Genomic DNA, 20253 nt, shown 5'->3' on the forward strand with positions numbered 1-20253 from the left:
CAAGAACTATCGGTCGGAGAAACGCGCGCAAAACGGAAGGTCACAACCACGGAAGAATTGGACCGGTGACGTGGTTCACCGCGCGGATTCTACAGCGCGGACAGTATACAGAGAGGCGGGTAAAAATATTCGCAAAATCCGAGGTCGTACTTTCGAGAAGACCGAACACTCCATAAATCTCCTCTCGCCTGGGTGGAGGAGTGCATGATGGCAGATGGGTCCCTCCACCGGCGACTGGGCAGACCCGAACCACCCGGTGGGCGCACCCACGGAGTCCGAGGGATTTATCGTTCGTCTGATAAGTGCCCTTATCATGAGCGACCGGATAATAATAACCGGAGCTGCGAGTGTTATCGCAATCTGCCCCTGCATGGCCGCAGGACATGGTTGCGCGGCCGGCGGCCATCTGAGACAAGGATTAATCTAACGTGGATGGACTGCAATATGCAATGTAACCCGAGAGAGGGCTGGGATCTTCCCCAGACGGTTGCGAGCCCGACGAATTAATGAAATCAATTTCGGGGGAGGGGAAACTGACTAACAGGAACTGCCTTGGAGGACGAGTGGAGGATTGAGTTGCTTCGCCGGAATAGCGCCGTCCAAGAAGGCAGGTCCCGTGCCGATGCGCCGTCCTGAGGGATCAGGCAGCAATCATCATCATGTGATTATGTAACGTGACCGACAGGTGAATCGGCTCGGACGAATTATTCTTCCGTCCTCCCCCGCACGCGTGGCTCCGTCGAGGACGCTGATTGTTGGGACTTCCCGTCCGTTGGGTGATCATCACCGCTTGTTGAATCCCCTCCTTTTCTTCTGCTCGTCCCCCGGCAACCATCTCTCCTTCAACCACCTGCTCGGTGTACACTGCACAGCGTCTTCGTACTCTTGTCCAAACAATCCACCCCCTTCCAGCCCAGAATATGGTCCACAAGTCGTCCAAGTCCTCGCGCTCAAAGCCCTCGCGTTCGTCATCGCCGCATTCAGACATGGACCGCAAGGTCTACATTCCGCTGTGCTTCTGCCTGATCTCGTTTGCGGTCCTCGTCTATGCCAACTAATCCACTGCCTGGCGACTCGGTCACGAACAACCCGGGCACTATCACCTCTAGTCCTGGACTTCGTCCCGCCGTCGCAATCAGCAACCCGATGGCGGGCAATCGTTCTTATCGCCCCACCCGACTCTTCACCGACTCGATCCCTCGATCCACCCGCAACAATCCCGCACACAATCCCATTCTTCGAATCTCGCGATCTCATACCTGCCATGACTCGATGCGAGCCAATGAGGGACGATGGACAAATCCCGACCGCTCGAGATCGCTGAATCTGGTGACGGACAATGGCCGCCGATTGCTGGACAAGAGCGGCATTTCAACGATTCAACCTCGGTCCCCACCGGACTAGCTGGTGGATTTGGTTTTGCTCCTGCATGAAGCTCGTGCTTCTCTTTCCACGACTCTAGTCCAACCCCGCCCGGTTGCGAGGAGAAACTGGATGCAAGACATGGAATAGAGCGCAACTAGAGTCTTGATGACTCCATAGGCTATACTAGCCTGCCTTTCCTTGATTTCTTTTGACTTCACCACGCTGTTACTGTTTAAACCAATACCCCGGGCTACCCAGACTACCCTTGCGATTTCTTATGTCTTTTGTGCTTTGATCTGAGTGACTACTGCATCATTTGGATGACCGCAATCTATCTGTCTATATATTTAGAAAATACATAACAAGGCTCACTATCTGAAACTTGATCTCGTCTCTCATCTTCTAGAATGCTGAATTCAAGATTAAGCCACCGGCAGTGCCGAAGAATGCAATGCAACCTTAACCAGGAATACGATCCTACTGCGACCGGGCGGAGCGATCGATGAATAAATAGAAATGCTCTACGGCGACGGTAGCATCAAGGCATTCTTCCCCCAACGGCAGGATTCAGGATGCGAGTCAAAAGCCATGAAACTCCAACATACGCAGTAGTACACAAATAACCCAGCTTACATCAGCCATGCTCAAACACAACTAAACACCCTCGAATTCTCACATCTGAAACGCCCGACAAATTCCAGGGCAAGCTCTACCAATACATCGACACCTCCAGAAGAAGCCGAAACGCGCTAGCATCGGGACATCTAATTATTCAGTCCCTGAATCTACCCTCAACTGTTGGTTGGGCCGGGGTGAAAGTTAGAAACTTTTGGACCCTGGATTGCCCCTCCCCCGACGCCACCCCTTTTTGTTTCATATCGTCAGGGTCTGATGAAGAGTGACAGTTGGCACTTGGCACTTGGCGTTAGTTGCGGAGAGTGTCACTGTCAAGGATCATGGGGCTGGGCTAGTGGAGTCGGTGTTTTGGATTAGGTGGGTTTATTTTCTATCCCTTTTTGGTTTCTGGAGTCATTTCTGGGGTTCAATAGGATTTGGATGCGAGGTTTATATGCACCATGCATTATGTACTATCGGACGGCATACGCCTATGTCGTCCGATTTTAAATTGAGAGTGCGATCGGCCGTTCAAATGGCATGATTCAGTAGGTACATATATATTTGTGCTGGATGTCTGCCCTATTGGCGGATCTGGTCACACCAGCAATACTGGATTTTGCGAGTCGTACACACCTACAGCCTGCGTCGGATCCGAGACTTGAGTAACATAAAAAAGCCTGGCTTCTCTACCGGTTGTTGCTATCTCAACTGATGCAGCATGTGACACATGGAGGCAACGTAGCGACCACGACCGGTATACGGAGTTGGATATAAACATACTATACCAGCATATCTCGATCACTATTTCCCAAACCAAACCGAAACGAAAACAAAGAGACAACATTCACCCTTCAAACTATCTCAAATGTAACGCCCCTTTCCAACGCCTTCCACAACACACCTGGACATCCACCCCAACCTCTCCGGTAAGACCTCCTCCCAGCCCCATTTCCTAACCCCTCTAGTAGGATCTTCCGCGCGATGATCCGCTCCCCATGACGCTCTGGTGGCAGATGTGCGACGTACACGTCGCGCAGAAGTAGCACTGCACCGGCTTCTCCGAGGCTCCGGTATGTGTAACAGCTTGGAGGGGCCGGTGAGGAGGCGCAGGGAATTCTGGAGGCGGGATGGAGAGGGGGATGGCATTGTGGATGTGTATGTGGCCGGGGGTTAGAGATGGATGTAACAGGGTGTTTAGTAGGGTACATTGTATAGGGAGAAATATCTGGTAAGGGAAAGGGGAAGAAGGACCTCCTTACTTTTCGGATGATCAGTGCATGGTGTACGGTCGCCTCCTAGCTTGCCAATGTAAGAGACTTTTCAGGCGTTGAGATCGCCGTAGCAGCTAGGTCACTCTGGTGAGTCCCTGCGGAGTGAACCGAGGATAAATCCATCTCTTATATCTGGTCATTGGTCAGCTAGCTACTAGATGTGAGTGATGGTATAGCGTAGCTGGTCATGGCACGTACCAAGTTCTATGGCGCCTTTACTTTACGTGGTATACTCTTAGAAATTTACCCTCATACCTAAGGAGATCAGTCCATCAGCATCGCTGCATTCTTCGAAAACTTTAAACGGATCGAATCCATCCATTTTTGGCTGCATTTCGCACCCCCAGATGTTAGAGGTGTCATCTTGCTGAATTGAACATCCACCGTATTCTGTATTCTTGTAGCAAATTATTCATATTGCGTAGGGGCTGAGTACTGTTCGAGTATGGCTGTCCGGTATCCAGCTTCACACTGCCTCAGCGAGAGGAATCAACACGTCGAAGTGTTTCTCGAACTTGTTCCACATTAGTATGGGGTGTGCTTAAAGAGAACAGTGTGTATTTTTGACGTCGGCGATCTTCAATATCAGTCGTAGTTGTATATTCTTGCGGCCTTTGGTTCAATGGGAGGACGGTTGCGCAAAAAGGATCACTCTGCCGCGGACGTAGATAAACCAATGGCTTTGAAGCAAAACATGCGTCGGCTTTTATAGAAGTTTGAGCTTGCACTCATGTCTCAATGGGATACAGCATGAAACAATCGCGATCAAATTCATTTGTTTGGTTCAACTGGGGGATTGGAATTATCTGCGCGCGTGCGGGGAATTCGCTGATGCGGGGACGCAATCACCACATTCCCCGCATTGTCCTCTCTGGGTAGAATGAAGTGCGCAAATGTTTGTTGTACAGGTATATTATCTGGTTTTGTATGGCTTGAACTTGTGTAGTGCCAACTTGAGTGTTTTGTTTTGATGAGGATGCTTTCTCAGAGAAAAAGCCGCGTGGTTCATGTCATGCTTACCTGGATTTGAGGTCGGAATCCATCAGTAATGGCGACATGGGTAATAATGGGTATAAACTGTTGTGAAATGTATTTCAGTTTGGGTTTCCAGGTACTGAAGTTGAGCTGTGGCTTATGTTTATCGTGAGACATTCTCTCAAATTTGGTGAAGAAAATATGCACTGCATCGATCTAGGACCGAAATATATATGCAAGATTATGAACTTCGAGAATCCCTCAACAACTGCTTTAATCTTCTACAGCCTCAGCAACCTTGTTGCCATGCAATAGTCTGTTCAAAGTATTAGGTACTTAATTAATCGTATTTATGGGTATCTTCGAACATAGGCCATCCAAGCCTAGCATGTTCTACTCTAGACATCGACGGTGGAAAGAGAGAAAGGTACGACAACCCATGATTCTATAGAAAAAGCAATGTCTATTTCACGAAGCTGCTTGTCCAGTTTCAAATACATACTCACCTTCCCAAATCACTGTTGCGGTGCGTTGTTCGGGCGGAGAAGTTGTTCTAGGACTTCCGGCGGCCCAATGCTGCTATGGTAAAGCTAGTATAGTAATCAATGGATGTATCGAGGAGACATACTCATAATAGAAAATCCATGTAGAATGGATCCTACCAAGCTTAGCGTCTTTGGCCTGCACCGAAATGGGTCAGTCTACCATGAGTGAGAGAAGAGATATATACCAAACACACCAGTCCTTCAACAAGCTCGTCCATCATTGCTGTTTCGTGCTCCAACCACTCCGACTGATACTGTTCCACTGCATCTATAATGAACATTTGCGCACTGTCGAAGTCAATTCACAGGACTCTGTCAGAAGTTGCCTGGACCATCATGTTGCGAGGATATGGATCTGCGTGATACACCCCGGCTTGGTGGATCTCCGACAGTATGTCACGAAGCTTATGGGTGCGTTGCGCTGAAAAGTTCGATGGATCGATCATGGCAATGTCTGGGACGTACTCGATCAGAATCGCATTCGGATATTCAGTATCCTCGAGAAAATCTTCCAGGTATGGTAGGTGGTCATCGGGTTTGATCTGCTCCACCAGTCCGTAGAAATCTGGGATGATCCCTCGGTCGCATAAGCCCTGTTCTTTTAGTCGTGTGTATGCAGTGCTTTCGCATTTGAATGGGACGGTTTCTCGTTTTCGAGTGCGAATTTTACGGAGGAAATAGGACCCGGGCTCGGGGGTGTGAAACTAGAGTAGAGTTTTGATGGTTAATGGTTTTCAAAGATACAAAGACACCCGCTTCTGCAAGGCACTTACCACTTTCAAGATGCAATCTTTACCATCCCAACTGACGCGGTAGATACATGACACTGATCCCTTCCTGATCGTTTCAGCAAAGGTTATCTCAGAGATTGCGATGCTAGTCATGGTTGCAGTTTCAAGTGGTGTTGAGAATGTTAAGTTTGAAAGACTTTGGAATTCTTCTGAGAGGCAATAAATATGCAACAAAGAAGCTGCACACATGTAGCGCTAACCGGAGAATGCCGTTTACCCCTTGCCTTTATCGGCCTAATCCGGGTTTCCACGGCTCGACCACTCGACAGACATATTAATACACATTTCGAAACAAATTCCCTTTGTTTCTTTGGCACGGAGAGAGAAAGAAAAGAACATCAGAAGAAAGAAACAGAATAGCAAAGAGGTCAAGAAGGACATGTGAGCTAACTCTCAACTAACAATCACGATAACTACAATCGTACCACTTGTCGAGTAAGTTATAAACAATATCTCGAGTGACCTCTCCACCTGAAAGAAGAAGCTCCTCGAGGCTATCACGGGGGTAGGCAAGTTTCATTCCAACGGTGAGCATTTTGACAATCTTCTCTCGAAGTGGCGAATGTCCACCAGGCTCGACTGGCGAGGTGTGCTCATATGCATATCGAACAAGGTCAAGATATAAGGCTCCATCTTCTTTGCGTTTCACGGCATCTAGCATGACATCCGAAAGCCGAGCAATAGCCATGCTGCGTAGTTCGTCCATGAGGTACTTGGTCGCAAAGACGTACAATCTAGCATAGAGCATGGCGTATTGCGGGCTGGGAGCCTGCTTGGGAGACTGTTTGGCCTTTTGGTTACCCTTGTCGTCTTCGCTGCCTTTGCTGATTTCACCCCACTTGCGTTTCTCTCTGTTCAATGGATGGGTGCCAGTCTTAGAGGCAGAGTCGAATTTCTTGAGTGTTCCCGAGTAGACATATTCACAAAAAGCGGCGAAGACATCAGCTTCGACGTCCTCCAGTACCGCCACACCTTCGCGAGATTCTTTCATGTTGCCATTGTTCATCAGGACATGAAGTGGGGGCGATATGTCTCGAACGAGCTCTGAATGGATGGTGAAAGCTGTGCGGTTCCTGCCCACAAGAAAGGTGAAAGTGGGAGATTGAAGCATCCTAAAAGAATTAGCAAAACAGGCTTGTCCAGTCACTGTGAGAGGGAAACAAACATCCAGTATTCCGACATGACTTGCTCAGTTGGAGTCGAGGAACCAGTCTCCGGCTTTTCTGGAGACATTGTGCCTCCGTAAGGAGTGATAGAGGCTGTACCGAATGCAAGAGATGGGTTTTGGGTGACTGAGAAGAGAGGTGAGGACAGAGAAGATAAGAGAAGATTTGATGAGTAGAATGAAGAGAAGCCAGAAGGCAGAGCTGTCACATGATGAAGAGATGCAAGTGAGGATAGGCAACCAATCTTCTAGTGAATGACAAGTGCAAGTGAACTGCCCAAGTGAATGGAGCAGACTTTTACTTCGGTACAGCGGACTATTGAGACTACTCCGCAAACCCCCAATCAGGTGTGGAATTGATCATTCACATGAATTGGTTGAATGGATGGTTTAAAGGAATTGAGATAAGGCAAAGGCTCATGGAATTGGGCAAGAAGTTATGGTACGATTCAGTGGACCACCCAGGTCGGAGATCATTGCATCTGTCCCATTGATTTCTTTCAACTCCCCATCAGAGAGATGTGGTAGTGCTCTTAAATCTAAATGCTGTGCCAGCTAGGAGAAAAAGACAAAGTCCCATTCATGGTTGGTTGCGACCAGAGCTCGACACCTGAGGCTCCGAATGAGTTTGAAAACCCCTTGAACAACTCAGCCATTTATAATGATATAAAGATTTTGTCTAGGAGCATCATCGCTGATTCCGAAGGAGGAAATATAACGACTTGTATACAACCAGCATTGTAGCCATGAGAGATAGGTAGAATGCACCACCAGGCAAGATCCCCGTCTATAAGACGATTCAAAGAGACCACCGATTCCGCGGGGCAAAGGCACACATGAAAAGAATGTGTCTCCGATTTTCGGCCAAAATTCGGCCCATCGATTGATAGAGGCTTATCTGCATACTGTAATTTCTTTTTTTTTTTTCTTTTCTTTTTTTCCGGTTTTATCCCCCGCAGAAGGTGGGATCAGATGATGAGGGATGGCTACATTCCGTCCCCAGGATTTAGACAGTTCCTTATGACCAACCCCCTTACTACTTGCACTGTAATAATTTATCACACTCCATGGCATGTCTGTGGGAAAAGTGGAAAAATCGCGCACCCAAACAGTGGAGGCGGCAAAGCTTCGCCTTCTCGACCCACCGGTAAGGCTGTAGGGCTGAGGCAACACCGTTTCGTTTTTCCCTTCTTGTCCTCTCTTCCCGTCACCCCATCAGATGTTGCTTTCATGTCGCCAAGTTGCCCGGACTCTTGAGTCCACACCATCTGATAAGATCATCGCTTCTTTCCCTGATAATCTCCTCGGACCAGTGGTCACAGGAACCAACGTTACATCTCGCCGGAATCCAGAGTACCGTCCAATTTCCTCCGACGGGTCCACATTCGTCTCATTTCCTCGGCTAAACCCTCGTCCACTAATAGAATGCCGATAACCGGTGGGCTCGGACTGGGAACCACCCCTGAAGCTTAGCCATTACGTCTCTCGCTGCCAAGTTGCCAATGGAAGACAAGCAATAGTCTACCAAGGGGGCCGCGACCCATTTGGTGCTCCTGCGCACTCGTGGCCAGCCACGAGCTGTGTCGTTGTATCCAGGGTAATTTCACTGTCTGATCGTGCGGGAAAAAGAATTGAAATCGCTTGAGGTGCAGCTTCTTGGACTTTTCAGCATCTCGACTTCATTTCGATGGCGGCCGACGAAATCCCGCTTCAGGTGTGCGGGTGGTGTCTCTCACCCAAGATCCCAACCAGTCCGTACGGCAAGGAAAGGAACAAGGACTGTCGGAAAATATACTGAGACAGAGAATCCCTAGGATTAGGCAGACACCATTCGTGCCAATCTCATCGCTCTCCCATCCCCCACCGCAGACGCTTGTCTCCCTGTAGGGCTACTAGTCACGGACGCACGCCGAGGTGGGACCCAGGGTCCACCGGCACGCAACCATCGGATCCTGAATCCTGATGCCAGCTGGATTCCCAGCAGTCTTGTCGTTTGCAAAATCTTATCTGATGGGATATATCTGATCTGATATCTCCCTGGCCCATTCGCTCGGTCTTCAGTTGAATGACAGCGCCAAAATGAGGGTCGACCATAAGCAGGTTGTAGAAACCCGCGAGGCAAATGTTTCCTCGGAAAAGATTATCGACGGTGAGTTTGCTCGAAGAGTTTTTGGGACACACTGACGCCCCTGAATCCCAGACTCGCAGTCGGATGTCTTGCGAGCAGCAGGAATTGGCATCCAAGAGGATGACCCGACGGAACCGGTTCTGACGCTGCGCATGTGGCTTCTGGGAATTGCGTTTTGTCTCGTGGCCAGCGGTCTTAACACGTTGTACACGCTTCGAGTGCCTTCGATCACGATCTCATCGTCCGTCGTTCTGTTGTTGGCTTATCCTTTGGGTAAACTATGGGAGAAAGTCATTCCCAGCTGGAACGTGCCTCTGGGAGGATGGAGTTTCAATTTGAACCCTGGAAAATTCAATCAAAAGGTATGCCTATTCTAAGAAAACAGACTTACCTTTCTCAAGTTGCTAATATTTCTCTCGCGTAGGAACACATCCTGATCTACATAATGTCCAACCTCAGCATCTACGTCCGTCTCGGCGCTGACGTCTTGACCGAACAAGAAATGTTCTACGGACTCAAAACCGGCTGGGGATTCAAAATCTTGATCACTATGGGAACATTTCTCACGGGCTTCTGCCTGGCTGGTCTCTTCCGCTCGGTCGTTGTCAATCCCCCTGAGCTCATCTGGCCCGGAGTCCTCAGTACAACTTCTTTGGCTACAACCCTTCACCATGTAGGCCGGGGAGACCACTTGTATGTTCTCACACCCCAGACCTAGATACAGGCTAATGCATGCATACAGCACAAGTACATGGAAGATTTCCCGATATGCCTTTTTCAGCGTCGTATTCTGCATCTCGTTCTGCTGGTACTGGTTCCCGGACTTTATATTTCCGGCTCTGAGTTATTTCACCTTTCCATGCTGGATCAACCCGAAAAGCAAAGTGGTTAATCAACTTTTCGGCATGAAAACCGGCATGGGGCTGCTGCCTTTGACTTTTGATTGTAAGTGACCAACTTCCCCTTTAGAAAACAATGCTCACAGTTTCCAGGGAGTCAAATCTCGTACGTCGGTTCGCCCCTCTTGATTCCTTCCTGGGCCATCCTGAACGTCTTCCTCGCCTTGGTGTTCTGGATCTGGATTGTGGCAGTGGCCTGCTATTACACTAATGTCTGGTACTCGGGGTACCTACCTTTCCAGAGCTCATCGAGTATGTTCCCTCACCGTTCTGTCCAGACCCATCTAACCCCTCTAGTTTACGACAACACTGGAGGAACTTATAAAGTGGCCAAGGTTGTCAGCGCAGCCACTGGATACACTCTGGACGTGGAAAAATACAGAGCCTACTCGCCAGTCTACATGCCCATTGTCTACGCACTGAACATGTTCGGCCTGTCTTTCGCAACGCTAAGCTCGCTGCTTGTCTGGGTGTTCCTCGAGAAACGCCACGTCATGGCCTCCGCGGCACGCAGCATCCCCAAGCTCCTCACCCAGTCTTGGAAACGGGATGCATCTGAGGAGAAAACAAACGATATCGACGTTCCCATGTGGTGGTATCTAATTGCCAGTATTATAGCTCTGTTCATGACCATCTTCGCCGTCGAGTGGTGGGAGACCGAGCTACGATGGTACGGCGTCTTGCTCGCTTGGGCTGTCGCGCTGGTATTCTTCGGTCCGGTACGTTACTTCCCACCAAGTCAAGTCAGACATAGACTAATAAGAACAGCTCGCCCTCGTCTACGGCTCCTCCAGCCTCAAAATCAACATCGACATCTTCTGCCGCATCGTCGCCGGCTTCGTCTTCGAGGGCAAAGTCCTCGCTAACATCTGGTTCTTCGACGTCGGCTACATCACCACCATCAAGGGCCTCTGGTTTGCCGAGGACATGAAACTAGCCCATTACTGCAACGTACGCCCTCTCTTCCCCTTCTGCCTCTTATACCCCAACCCACCCACAAACTAACCCACCCTGTCATCCAGATCCCCCCTCGCAGCCTCTTCCTCGTCCAATGCGTCGGCATGGTCGCCGGAACCCTCAGCTCCGCGAGCGTCCTAACCTGGGCCCTCGGGCACATCGAGAACGTCTGCACCTCGGACGCAGTAAACGGCTTCTCATGCCCCTTCTCCCGCACACACTTCAACACCAGTCTGATCTGGGGCGCCGTCGGCCCCCGCCGCTACTTCACCAGCCAAGTGGGCTACTCCGCGCTCCTGTACTTCTTCATTCTCGGCGCCCTCCTCCCCATCCCCGTGTACCTACTCAAGAAACGCTACCCACACTCTCTGTGGCGGCGCGTGCATATCCCGCTATTCCTGGGCGGGTTGAATTATCTGCCCCCTGCGACGGGGACGAGTTATGGTAGTTGGGCGCTCGTGGGACTGGTGTTTGGATGGGGACTCAGGAGGAGGGTGTATGGGTGGTGGTTTAAGTATAATTTTGTGCTGAGTGCGGCGTTGGATTCTTCGGTTTCCATTGCCGGGGTGGTTATTTTCTTTGCCATCTTTTATAGTGGCGCGTCGAAAGGGTTTAGTTGGTGGGGGACGGAGGTTCATAAGGTGAGTTTCTTTTTCTTTTCCCTTCCTTTTCTGATTGTTTGTTGGGTGTGGTGCTAACGGTTGGTAGAATACCTGTGACTGGGACGGATGTGCGAATTTGGCGGTTCCGGAGGGAGGGACCTTCGGCCCTTGATGGTAGGGAACATATTAATATGGTATTCTCAATCTTGACTCATATGAGTCAACATAGTTGGGCCATACGAAGATATAAAGGTTGGTGAGGCCGTGGAGCGGTTCTCGCAGATAACAGATTACTCTATAATACTGCATTGGAATTGAGTTGTCTAAAAGGGAGAAGACGAGAAACCCGTCTAGGGTCTTCAGGAAAGCAGCTATCTATTATTATAATTCCGCCATTCATTATTCGTGAAACATACTTCTAGAGTATATTAAGAAACAGAAGCCAATTCTTTCTACCAAACCGTGGTAGTCTCCACATCACCATGGCTCTTAGGTATCACACTCAAAAGTTCCTTCGCGTAGGCTGCCGCTGTCACCGCCGCATAGCCCTGCCATCGCTTGTTCTTATGCGAGTCGGAATAATCGCAGATGCCTCGAATCACGAGACAAGGGAATGAATCTACCAGGCCGGCGGCCTCCATTTCGAAGCAGATAGCTCCCAGTTCTTTGGCCAGGCGAGTGCGGGTTGTACCATGCCTCATTACTTGATTTCCAGAAGCGATAAGACCGTAATGAATACGCGGACATGCTGAATTTCGGGGTTTTCGCAGGACAACTTTCGTTGGATCGCATTTCTGGCAGTCGTCGTTATCGTTGGCAGGAGCGTGGTCGTAGTCATTCTGGTAAAGGAGATCATTTTCCGCACCAGGGTAGGAGAATTCAGTGCTCAGCTGCGAATCCTCAAACGTCTCGTTGATATAGTTCTCGATATTGACTTTGCCGCAAAGGTGGTCCGCTTTCAGTCGGGAAACAGCTGACAGAAGCTCATCAGGAGGCCTGTTCAGGGAGCCTGTGCGAAGAAACTTGTGGTCCTGCACCGTCTTGCCAAAATCGTACTGGACCACTCCTCCAAGACACCCGCTGGGCACTCCAACCACCACATCTCCGAATCGGATATCATGCACATCAGGCACCCCGCCGCCGATTCCAACCATTAGACCTAGCCTAGTCCCTCGAAAGGTAGACCGCATGTGGCCTGCGACTCGGGCTGCTGCGACAGTGCCTGTAACACCTGCAGGGAGGCATGTCATGACAACGTTGTGCACACCCATGCGTCCTAGTGTGTATGTGTTCTTGTCATTTGCGTCTTTCGGTAAAGATGCGTGGTGCTCGTCGAGCATTGCTTGTGCTGCGGCCATTTCGTTCGGGAGGGCGCAGATCCATCCGATAGTGTAGTCTTGGTGCCTATGAGTAGGATGATTTGGGGCCTTTCCGGTTTCCAAAATGTTGTTTAGATTAGGAGGTAAGACAGGTGTGCTTGGGCCATTGAGATCCCCGGGAACCGATTTGGTATCTCTAACCTGAGGAGAATGCTGTTGACTGTGTGGCATTTGTCCAAATCTGTTCATATCTATAGTCTGAGCCAGTTCGTCCAGATTGTCTATTTGTATCGTGTTGCCAAATCCTCGGTCCAGCTCATTCTCAAGGGGATGTACTACCTCTTCGTATATCAAATTGTTCAAATCTTCTTGGTTGAGCTCTTCGTCGTTGTCATTGAATCCAATATTTGGGTCTAGGCACCTATCAACCGCGCCTCGGTAACTATCTGTGAAATCTGCTTTGAACCGATCGAAGACGGCGACGGCAATTAGATAATTTGTGTTTTCATCGACACAGCTCCAATCTGCTATCGGCATGTCCACTTGCTCAGCCAATGATTCAATTGGCTGAATCATGTAGATTTCCATGAGAAGCATGGCCAACATGACAATATCGGGGAATGGGTGCATTGGGAGGTCATCCGGGTCAATCCCCTCATCCGTCTCATTTGGCTGTCCCGAAGAGCCATCTGTCTCCGCAAAATACACATGGATATACGGTTTTAGGGGTATCGCGGTTGAAGTACTGTAGAACATAATGTTCGCCGCCTTGAAGCTGGACGGCCTCAGCCACGGCGTTCCGCGGAGATGTAGAAGCGAATAAGCCAGAAAGACTGCCAGAACTCGCTTCACTTTCTCAGTCAGACTAGTAGGACGGGACTCGACGATATCTTTCAAGGACAATAGGGAGTCCGATCGGTCGACGTGATGTTCACTTTTTGATGATTGATTCTTCCAGAGTTTCCCATCTTCGACTAGCAGATTGAGTCGCATAAGCGGCTTAGACTTAATCTTCTCTATCTGCTCACACAGTCTCTCCACTGCAAGTCGACGGTGGGTGAGTGCTCTTCTGTTCGCGCAGTTATTTTGAAGTGACGCAGACTCGGTCATTGGTTTCTTCTTTGGCGCTGCACTAGACAGGGTAGCCTGGATTTGAATTTCGTGCCATGCATGGCAAGCCTTATCAAGCGAGACTAAGGTGTCAAACCGACATCGGTCCTCCATTTGTTGACGATGTGTTGCTAACCGGAGCCTAGCAGCAGACTTATGGCTGTGAGAGCACGCTTTCGAGGAGATATCGAGCGCCTCGAATGCACTGACAGCACCAATGCGCACAGAGTACAATGGCTTCAATATGTTCTTCGACGATATGTGGTTGTCACGTCGGGTGTGGGCACTGGTCAATAGTTGGGACTGGATTGCGGTGACAAAGCCTCGAAATAGAAGAATCATTTCCTCACGTCTCTCAGCAGAGTTTAAACCCAAGCAGTTTTGTATATGTGACACCTTTTCTTCTTGCGTTTTAGACTTTCCCCAATTCATTCTCAGCGTGTTCATCTTTCTAAGTGAGTGCTTTTTGTCTAGCGGATCGGGGGACCGGAGGAATGATCCAAGTTTCTCAAAGATCGTACGAACTATGGGTTCGGAGTGAGAAATCTTGTTGGTGAGGTAGTCTCTCAAGAGAAAGCAGTATGCATCAATATGATCGAGGAAATTGTGTAAGCCCTGTGTGTTGCTATTATCCTTAAGGAGGCCGATGGCGTCCCGGAAGATTCCAAGAGTGTTCAAGAGTGTTTCGTTATACTTCTATCACGGAGACGGAGCATCTTGTCAGTAGGGCCTGTAGTTTCATCGCTACCATGTAATGGTTGCTTACCCCAGACATTTTGTTCTACCCTTCCATCCAGTTTCTGGGAGAATAAGAGGTTGTCAAGGCATTTGCTAATATTTTTCAAGGACGAGCAAGCATGGTTGAGGAAGAAAGCAGGTAAATACTACGCGAGTGCGGGGTTGTTTGACGTGGCTTCAGCCTCCTCTTGTCTGAGATTCTGCGTCTACATCAACAATCCCACTTCTCGCTATTTCTCGCTACTTGCTCTCCTCCTCTACCATGGAGCCCAGTCTAAATAACGAATCGTTTCATGGCCTTATAGATCTCTGTGTTCAGTCATTCAACCAATGCCGGGCACATTCGGCCCATCTTCCACCACGGCTGCAGTCTGCCATTGAGGACCAGCTAGGAAGATTCTTGATCTACATTACCGATATGAATTCGAGACCAGTATGCGGTCCGCTTGACTGTCGTCTGCGCAAATTTCCGGATTTCCGGCAGCTCGCAGAACAACTTCTTGGGGCATTAAATGGCCACATCGGGCGATGTAAGACACGAATTCACTTTCCAATGCGCTTATTTTACAGGCCCGAACTAACAGTACATATTGCCAGGCCTATCGATTATCCGTTCTTCCAATCTACTGACAGGTGAATCCACAACTGGGGAAGCCCCAGTAGTCGATGCCCTGGATGCTACACTGAAATTTGTTGCCGAAGAGATCAATCTACTACATGAACTTTCAAACACTCTCGGTCTAGAGACTGGCACAGAACCAGCCCTAAAATTCACCACGTCAATTTATTTAAGAGATGAGAATGGAAATAATATTGAACTAAGTCTTTTACACGACCACGCGATAGACCTTATCGAGCGCAAATTTCCAAGCTGTGACCGCAAAATTCAAACCAGACTCGGCAGCGCCATGCTGTCGCGTCGGAAGATAGTTCTATACAGACGCCTGGGTTACTGGGATTCTGTCACTCGATATGGTACGTCAGCCTCGGAATTATCTTTGATGAATTCAAGATCAGAGAAGAGTGAAGACTTGGCATGGAGTGCCTCGTGATCTGACATCTGCAGCCCGCACACAGTCCACCCTACACATCCCGACATCCCAGGCGCCGGCTTTCACTATATTTCATGCGGAAGATAAGAAGAACCCAGTTCTCTTTGCCAACCAGATATTTGCGAGATCCGACTGCGACGCTAGTGTTGATTTTCTTCCTGCACCCCTAGGGTCAACACGACAGAGACTGTTAGACATGACCGACCATGGGAGGCGAAAGACGGATGTCATTTGCCCTTACTGCTGTTGCACCTTATCAAGTGCAACTGTTTTAGCTGACAGTCAATGGATGTAAGTATTTTAATTCTGAGTATCCACGATTCTCAGAAATGCTCTAGTTGAAAGCGAACTCAGAGTCTTTCTCTGTGTATTGTTCTTCTGATCCTCTAATAGGAACCACGTTATTCACGACCTCAATCCTTATGTATGTCTTTATAAAAACTGTTCTAGGCCTGATGCGCTATACAGTCATCTCGATGATTGGCTAAGACACATGCGTCAACACAAACAACGATGGCGCTGTGCATCAAGGTCGCATGGTATTTTATTCTTTCATACACAAAGGGAGTACGAAGATCATATGATTTCGAAACATAAGAGCTCTTCCAAACAGGTGGCCGTATTATCAAACAGAAGCAATCGATCATCTGGGCCTCTCTTTCAATCATGCCCTCTTTGTGGACAGGATCAGGTCGAGTCTAGTATGGAGGCTCATGTTGCAGATCATCTTGAATATCTCGCCTTGAATTCTTTTCTCTCCGAGGACCCGAAGAGCGAAGACTTCAATGCGCGCACGCACGCCCATCCTTCCGGTCAATCCCTCCGATGCCCCTTCGTGACCTGCGAATCCCGCAAATATGGGTATTCACGAGAGAGGGACTGGATCCATCATATTTTCGCCCATTCCGGACTTGGAAGCAATATAAGCTGCGGCTTCTGTCCGAAGCCTCATGGCAGGCTGGACCGCTTTGATTCAATATATGATTTGAAGCACCACCTGGTTGCCTTTCATGGAGTCACAAAACCATCGGGTTATTCACACAAGAGTCAGCAGCCGGGCGCAACATCCTCTGCCTCGGCCTGTGCTAGAACGACACACTCTGCTACACATGACAGCAATGTGACGGGCATGTGCTACGTCTGCTCCGTGTGTTTCGACAATGCTCAGGCCTTATACCAGCACTTAGATGATTGTGTGATACGGGCTGTACATCAGGAGGCGCAACATGAGCAAGAGATTATACAAAGACGGGAGACAAGGCCACATTTTCTTTCTACAATTCCCTGGAACTCTTAAGATGTCAAAGACCAATTGATTTGATTTGTGCGCTATGCGAATGATGGAAATTAACCAAGCTAAAAAAACGAGAAAAGGAGTTTCTTCGAAAGCTCAAGTTCAGTGACATATGGTCCAGTGCCTTAAAGCCCCCCCTGTCTACTAACACTATCGCCATGAACCAGCTCTCCACGCCAACGACCATCTCAGAGAACAGACTTTAACCCCACTATAGAGCAAGAATACCTTTCCATCTTCACACCTCCGACAAGACGATATCTCCTCACCGAAGCATCAGCAACATTTCAACCGCCCTCTGAACATCCACCTGATTAAACCCAGCAAGAACCATCCCAGCAGCCAAATACTGCGACGGCTTGCGGTAGTACAGGCCGCGTTGCCCATCGCTTCTCACCCAATGATATAGACCCGACCGAGCTATCACATCTGCAAACTCAGCGCAGGTATTATAATCGTACCTCCTTGCCGTCTGCGCAGGTGTCCATTCTTCAATTGCAGGCAGACAATCAAGGCCTAGGAGCTTGCAATGCAGATTAGTCTGTTGGTGAGCCTGCAATCTATGAACGAGTTGCTGGCGGAGGAATGGCCTTTTCTTGTCGCTTAATGAGTTCATGTAAAATGCTCTGATGGAATGCATCAAAGCTCGGTGCTCCTGGGTGTGGAATCCGGAGTTGGATTTGAGGTAGGCCCGGATTAAAGATTCCATAGATATTTGGTCTTGTAAGCTCGAGTCATAACCCCCTGTCGGTGTCCCCGGTGGGTAATCCTCGTCAAATATTCGTATTCCCTGGTGGCGATTTCCCCTCGCCCCATTCGATGGGCTTGTGCCTTGTATTAACTCTGTGTCAAATCTCTGACTGTCCCTCTTTGGGTGTAGGTCTGATGCTGTTCGGGCTTTTGGCTTGGATATGTGGTATTTCCTCCTGGCTGCCTCAATCATCTGTCCCATATAGCTGCTCAAACTACGGAACCAGGATATAACAAACTGAAGTATTGCTTTTGTGGCAAGACTATCGGGAACTGTGCCAGCTGCAGTGTAGATAATGCTGCCCTGTGGCTTTGTTGCTGATAGTTGGCTTTCGCTCGATGCTGGGTCAAGCTTAGCAGTCGTGTCGGAAGATCTTTCTTGTTTGCAGGATAGTCCGTCTGCTCTGGTTTGCAAAGTGATGTTATATATATCATCGTAGTTTTGGGGATTCTCTCTGATCAGCTTTTGGATCATTTGAGTGGGTTCTTGTTTTCCCGGGTGAGTCATCTCTTGTGCGTCGCTTGGAAGCCTCTCTAGGAGCTTTCCCTTGTTTAGTGGCTTCTGCAGCATAGTGAGAGATAGATGTGCTGAAGATTGATTGAGACATCGGTGTATGATGGGTTTGTGGTAAAGGAAGCTGTAGCAGAGTTGTGGAGAGAAGAGGAAGTCAAGGTGGTTAGATGGGCAGTGATGTAGAGATGATATAGTGAGCCGTTCACGCCGGGAGCTTATTCACTTGAACAGTATTCACATGGTCTACCCAGTTCAGTTTACTTTTTCTTCTTGGTCCGAGTGAAGGAGAGTAATAATGAACTTCGAATGCACTGATTCTAGAGCCTTGGGCGAAGGCTGTACAATTCCCTCACCCAAAACATGAACATATCTTCACCAAAAGCTACATGCAACTATCTACACCCAACCCCACAATCAAAGCAACTTATACCTCCAAGCCCCCAAACAAGCAATCGTCATAAACGCCACAAAACCGCCCACAATCCCAAAGAACCACCCCAGCCCATGCACCTCCTGCCCGGGGACCTCCACGTTCATCCCAAACAGGCCCGTGACCAAATGCATCGGCACAAAGATCGTCGCCAGAACGGTAACCTTACTCAACACCGAATTAATATTCAAACTCAGCCTCAGGTTATTCGCACTCAGCTGCGCCAGACAGTTCGACTGCGATCGACTCACGATCTCATCGAAGTGCGTCAGACTCTGCAGCGTCGTTACGAGATGGTCCTGCACGTCGCCCAGGTACAGGATGAAGTCGCCGTCGGGGAAGACGGGGTTCTTGTCTTTGGCCTGGCACCGTTTGACGAAGCCGTTCAGCACGTCTAGTTTGCCCGTCAGGCAGCGGATTAGGTGCGTGATGCGTTTGCGCAGGTTGTCGATGCGGGGGATTAGTGATTTCACGTCGTCGAAGCGCGCGATAAAGACGGAGTCTTCGATGGATTCAGATTCGAGCTCTGCGGATTGGCGGTAGGGTTCGAAGGAGTCGACGATGTCGTCGCTTTTCGGGTCATGTTCATTAGTCATGGGAATTGTTTAGAAGAGAAGGGGGAAATGGAAAAGGGGGGCATACATCAACGCATAACAAATCCAATCACTCGACAAGATAGTCTCATCGTGGAGTCTCCGCAAACGATCCCTCACCCTGGTGACGTGGCTGCATCCACTGGGCGAGAAAGTGACCGTGCCGGTGTTAAACACCAGGATGAAGAAGACGGCGGAGGCGGGCGTTTTGGACGTGATGGGCGGGACCTGGAAGATGGAACTGCTGTTGCGATCCTTCTTCTGGTCTCGGGGGTCCTTGGTCTTCACCTTCTCGCCGGGCTCGTGCTTCTCCTCGTCCAGGAAGGTCACCAGCGTCTGGAACGAAATCAGGTAGTAGTTCCGGAACACCTCCACCTTCTCGCGGGTCTCGCGCGTGGCGATGTCCTCGGCCGTCAGGGGGTGGATGTTCAGGGCCTGCGAGAGGACCTCGACGTCTTGCTCTGTGGCGTCGCGGACGTCGAGCCACCAGGTGGGCGAGTCGGGGGTCTTCTGGGCCCCCTGCTGCGCGAGAAACTCGGGGGTGAGGATGTCGGTCCAGGTGGAGGAGGATAGGACGGGGTCTGGACAGGCGGAGGTGGTGTAGGTAAAACGGGGGATGTCGTTGAGATGCATTTTCTTTTTCAGATATCGGGTGGTTGTTGGTTCTGGGGGTGTAGAGGTGTATAGTTGAATGATGAAATCTTCACATCGATTTAACACAACGAGAGTGAATATAGGGCAAAACCGATCACAGCTGGCAAGGTCGGAGAAGAGTCCATTCAGCCCATGATAGGAGTCGAACAGGGAGGTGATGGAATCTGGAATCCGATCCAGAGTATTTCATATGCGTGGATTGCAGTGTTCGCTTTCTCATTGGGAGACAGCTGATATTTGATAGCTTCAGCAGGTTATGTACCGTCAATATGTAGGTATAGCACCGAGACAGTCAGTCAGTTAGGTATCAAAGGAGGTTGGGAGTAAAACAAGATCATCCCCTGAAAGGTCATCCATAGGGCTGAAGCGCCCTAACCCGGAACAGCAAGCCATCAAGTACGGAGTAAGGCGGAGAAATTGGAGAAAGAAAAAAAAAAGAAAAAGACCCACAGGGCCATGGCATACTCGGTCCTACGTCGACCA

General features: G+C 49.4%; 6 protein-coding genes across 6 annotated transcripts; 2 read left to right on the forward strand and 4 right to left on the reverse strand.

Annotated features, from left to right (window-relative positions):
• Positions 1 to 5009: 5009 nt before the first annotated feature.
• Positions 5010 to 5658, reverse strand: P170DRAFT_455668 (uncharacterized protein; the record flags this gene model as incomplete). The annotated part of the gene is made up of 2 exons (XM_024851552.1): positions 5010 to 5478; positions 5548 to 5658. 2 exons carry the CDS (start codon positions 5656 to 5658, stop codon positions 5077 to 5079), a joined length of 513 nt encoding a protein of 170 aa, XP_024704138.1. The 3' UTR covers positions 5010 to 5076.
• Positions 5659 to 6469: 811 nt separating this feature from the next.
• P170DRAFT_329615 (uncharacterized protein) lies at positions 6470 to 6676 on the reverse strand (the record flags this gene model as incomplete). The annotated part of the gene is made up of 1 exon (XM_024843360.1): positions 6470 to 6676. A coding segment is annotated over one exon (207 nt), but the record flags the coding sequence as incomplete, so codon positions are not given.
• A 2133-nt stretch (positions 6677 to 8809) lies between these two features.
• On the forward strand, positions 8810 to 11488 carry P170DRAFT_446642 (sexual differentiation process protein Isp4; the record flags this gene model as incomplete). The annotated part of the gene is made up of 9 exons (XM_024850819.1): positions 8810 to 8879; positions 8931 to 9220; positions 9283 to 9551; positions 9601 to 9803; positions 9851 to 10009; positions 10055 to 10476; positions 10526 to 10708; positions 10780 to 11355; positions 11423 to 11488. The coding sequence occupies 9 exons, from the start codon at positions 8810 to 8812 to the stop codon at positions 11486 to 11488; spliced, it is 2238 nt and encodes a 745-aa protein (XP_024704140.1).
• A 280-nt stretch (positions 11489 to 11768) lies between these two features.
• P170DRAFT_494363 (purine and uridine phosphorylase) lies at positions 11769 to 14520 on the reverse strand (the record flags this gene model as incomplete). The annotated part of the gene is made up of 2 exons (XM_024854072.1): positions 11769 to 14441; positions 14512 to 14520. 2 exons carry the CDS (start codon positions 14518 to 14520, stop codon positions 11769 to 11771), a joined length of 2682 nt encoding a protein of 893 aa, XP_024704141.1.
• Positions 14521 to 15731: 1211 nt separating this feature from the next.
• Positions 15732 to 16842, forward strand: P170DRAFT_464428 (uncharacterized protein; the record flags this gene model as incomplete). Its single annotated transcript, XM_024852248.1, has 3 exons — positions 15732 to 15826; positions 15929 to 15959; positions 16149 to 16842. 3 exons carry the CDS (start codon positions 15732 to 15734, stop codon positions 16830 to 16832), a joined length of 810 nt encoding a protein of 269 aa, XP_024704142.1. The 3' UTR covers positions 16833 to 16842.
• A 1665-nt stretch (positions 16843 to 18507) lies between these two features.
• Positions 18508 to 19749, reverse strand: P170DRAFT_446650 (magnesium transporter CorA family protein; the record flags this gene model as incomplete). Its single annotated transcript, XM_024850821.1, has 3 exons — positions 18508 to 19093; positions 19166 to 19344; positions 19405 to 19749. 3 exons carry the CDS (start codon positions 19747 to 19749, stop codon positions 18508 to 18510), a joined length of 1110 nt encoding a protein of 369 aa, XP_024704143.1.
• Between the last annotated feature and the right edge of the window lie 504 nt (positions 19750 to 20253).

This window comes from Aspergillus steynii, assembly GCF_002849105.1.
Source record: "Aspergillus steynii IBT 23096 chromosome Unknown P170scaffold_4, whole genome shotgun sequence".
NCBI lineage: Eukaryota > Fungi > Ascomycota > Eurotiomycetes > Eurotiales > Aspergillaceae > Aspergillus > Aspergillus steynii.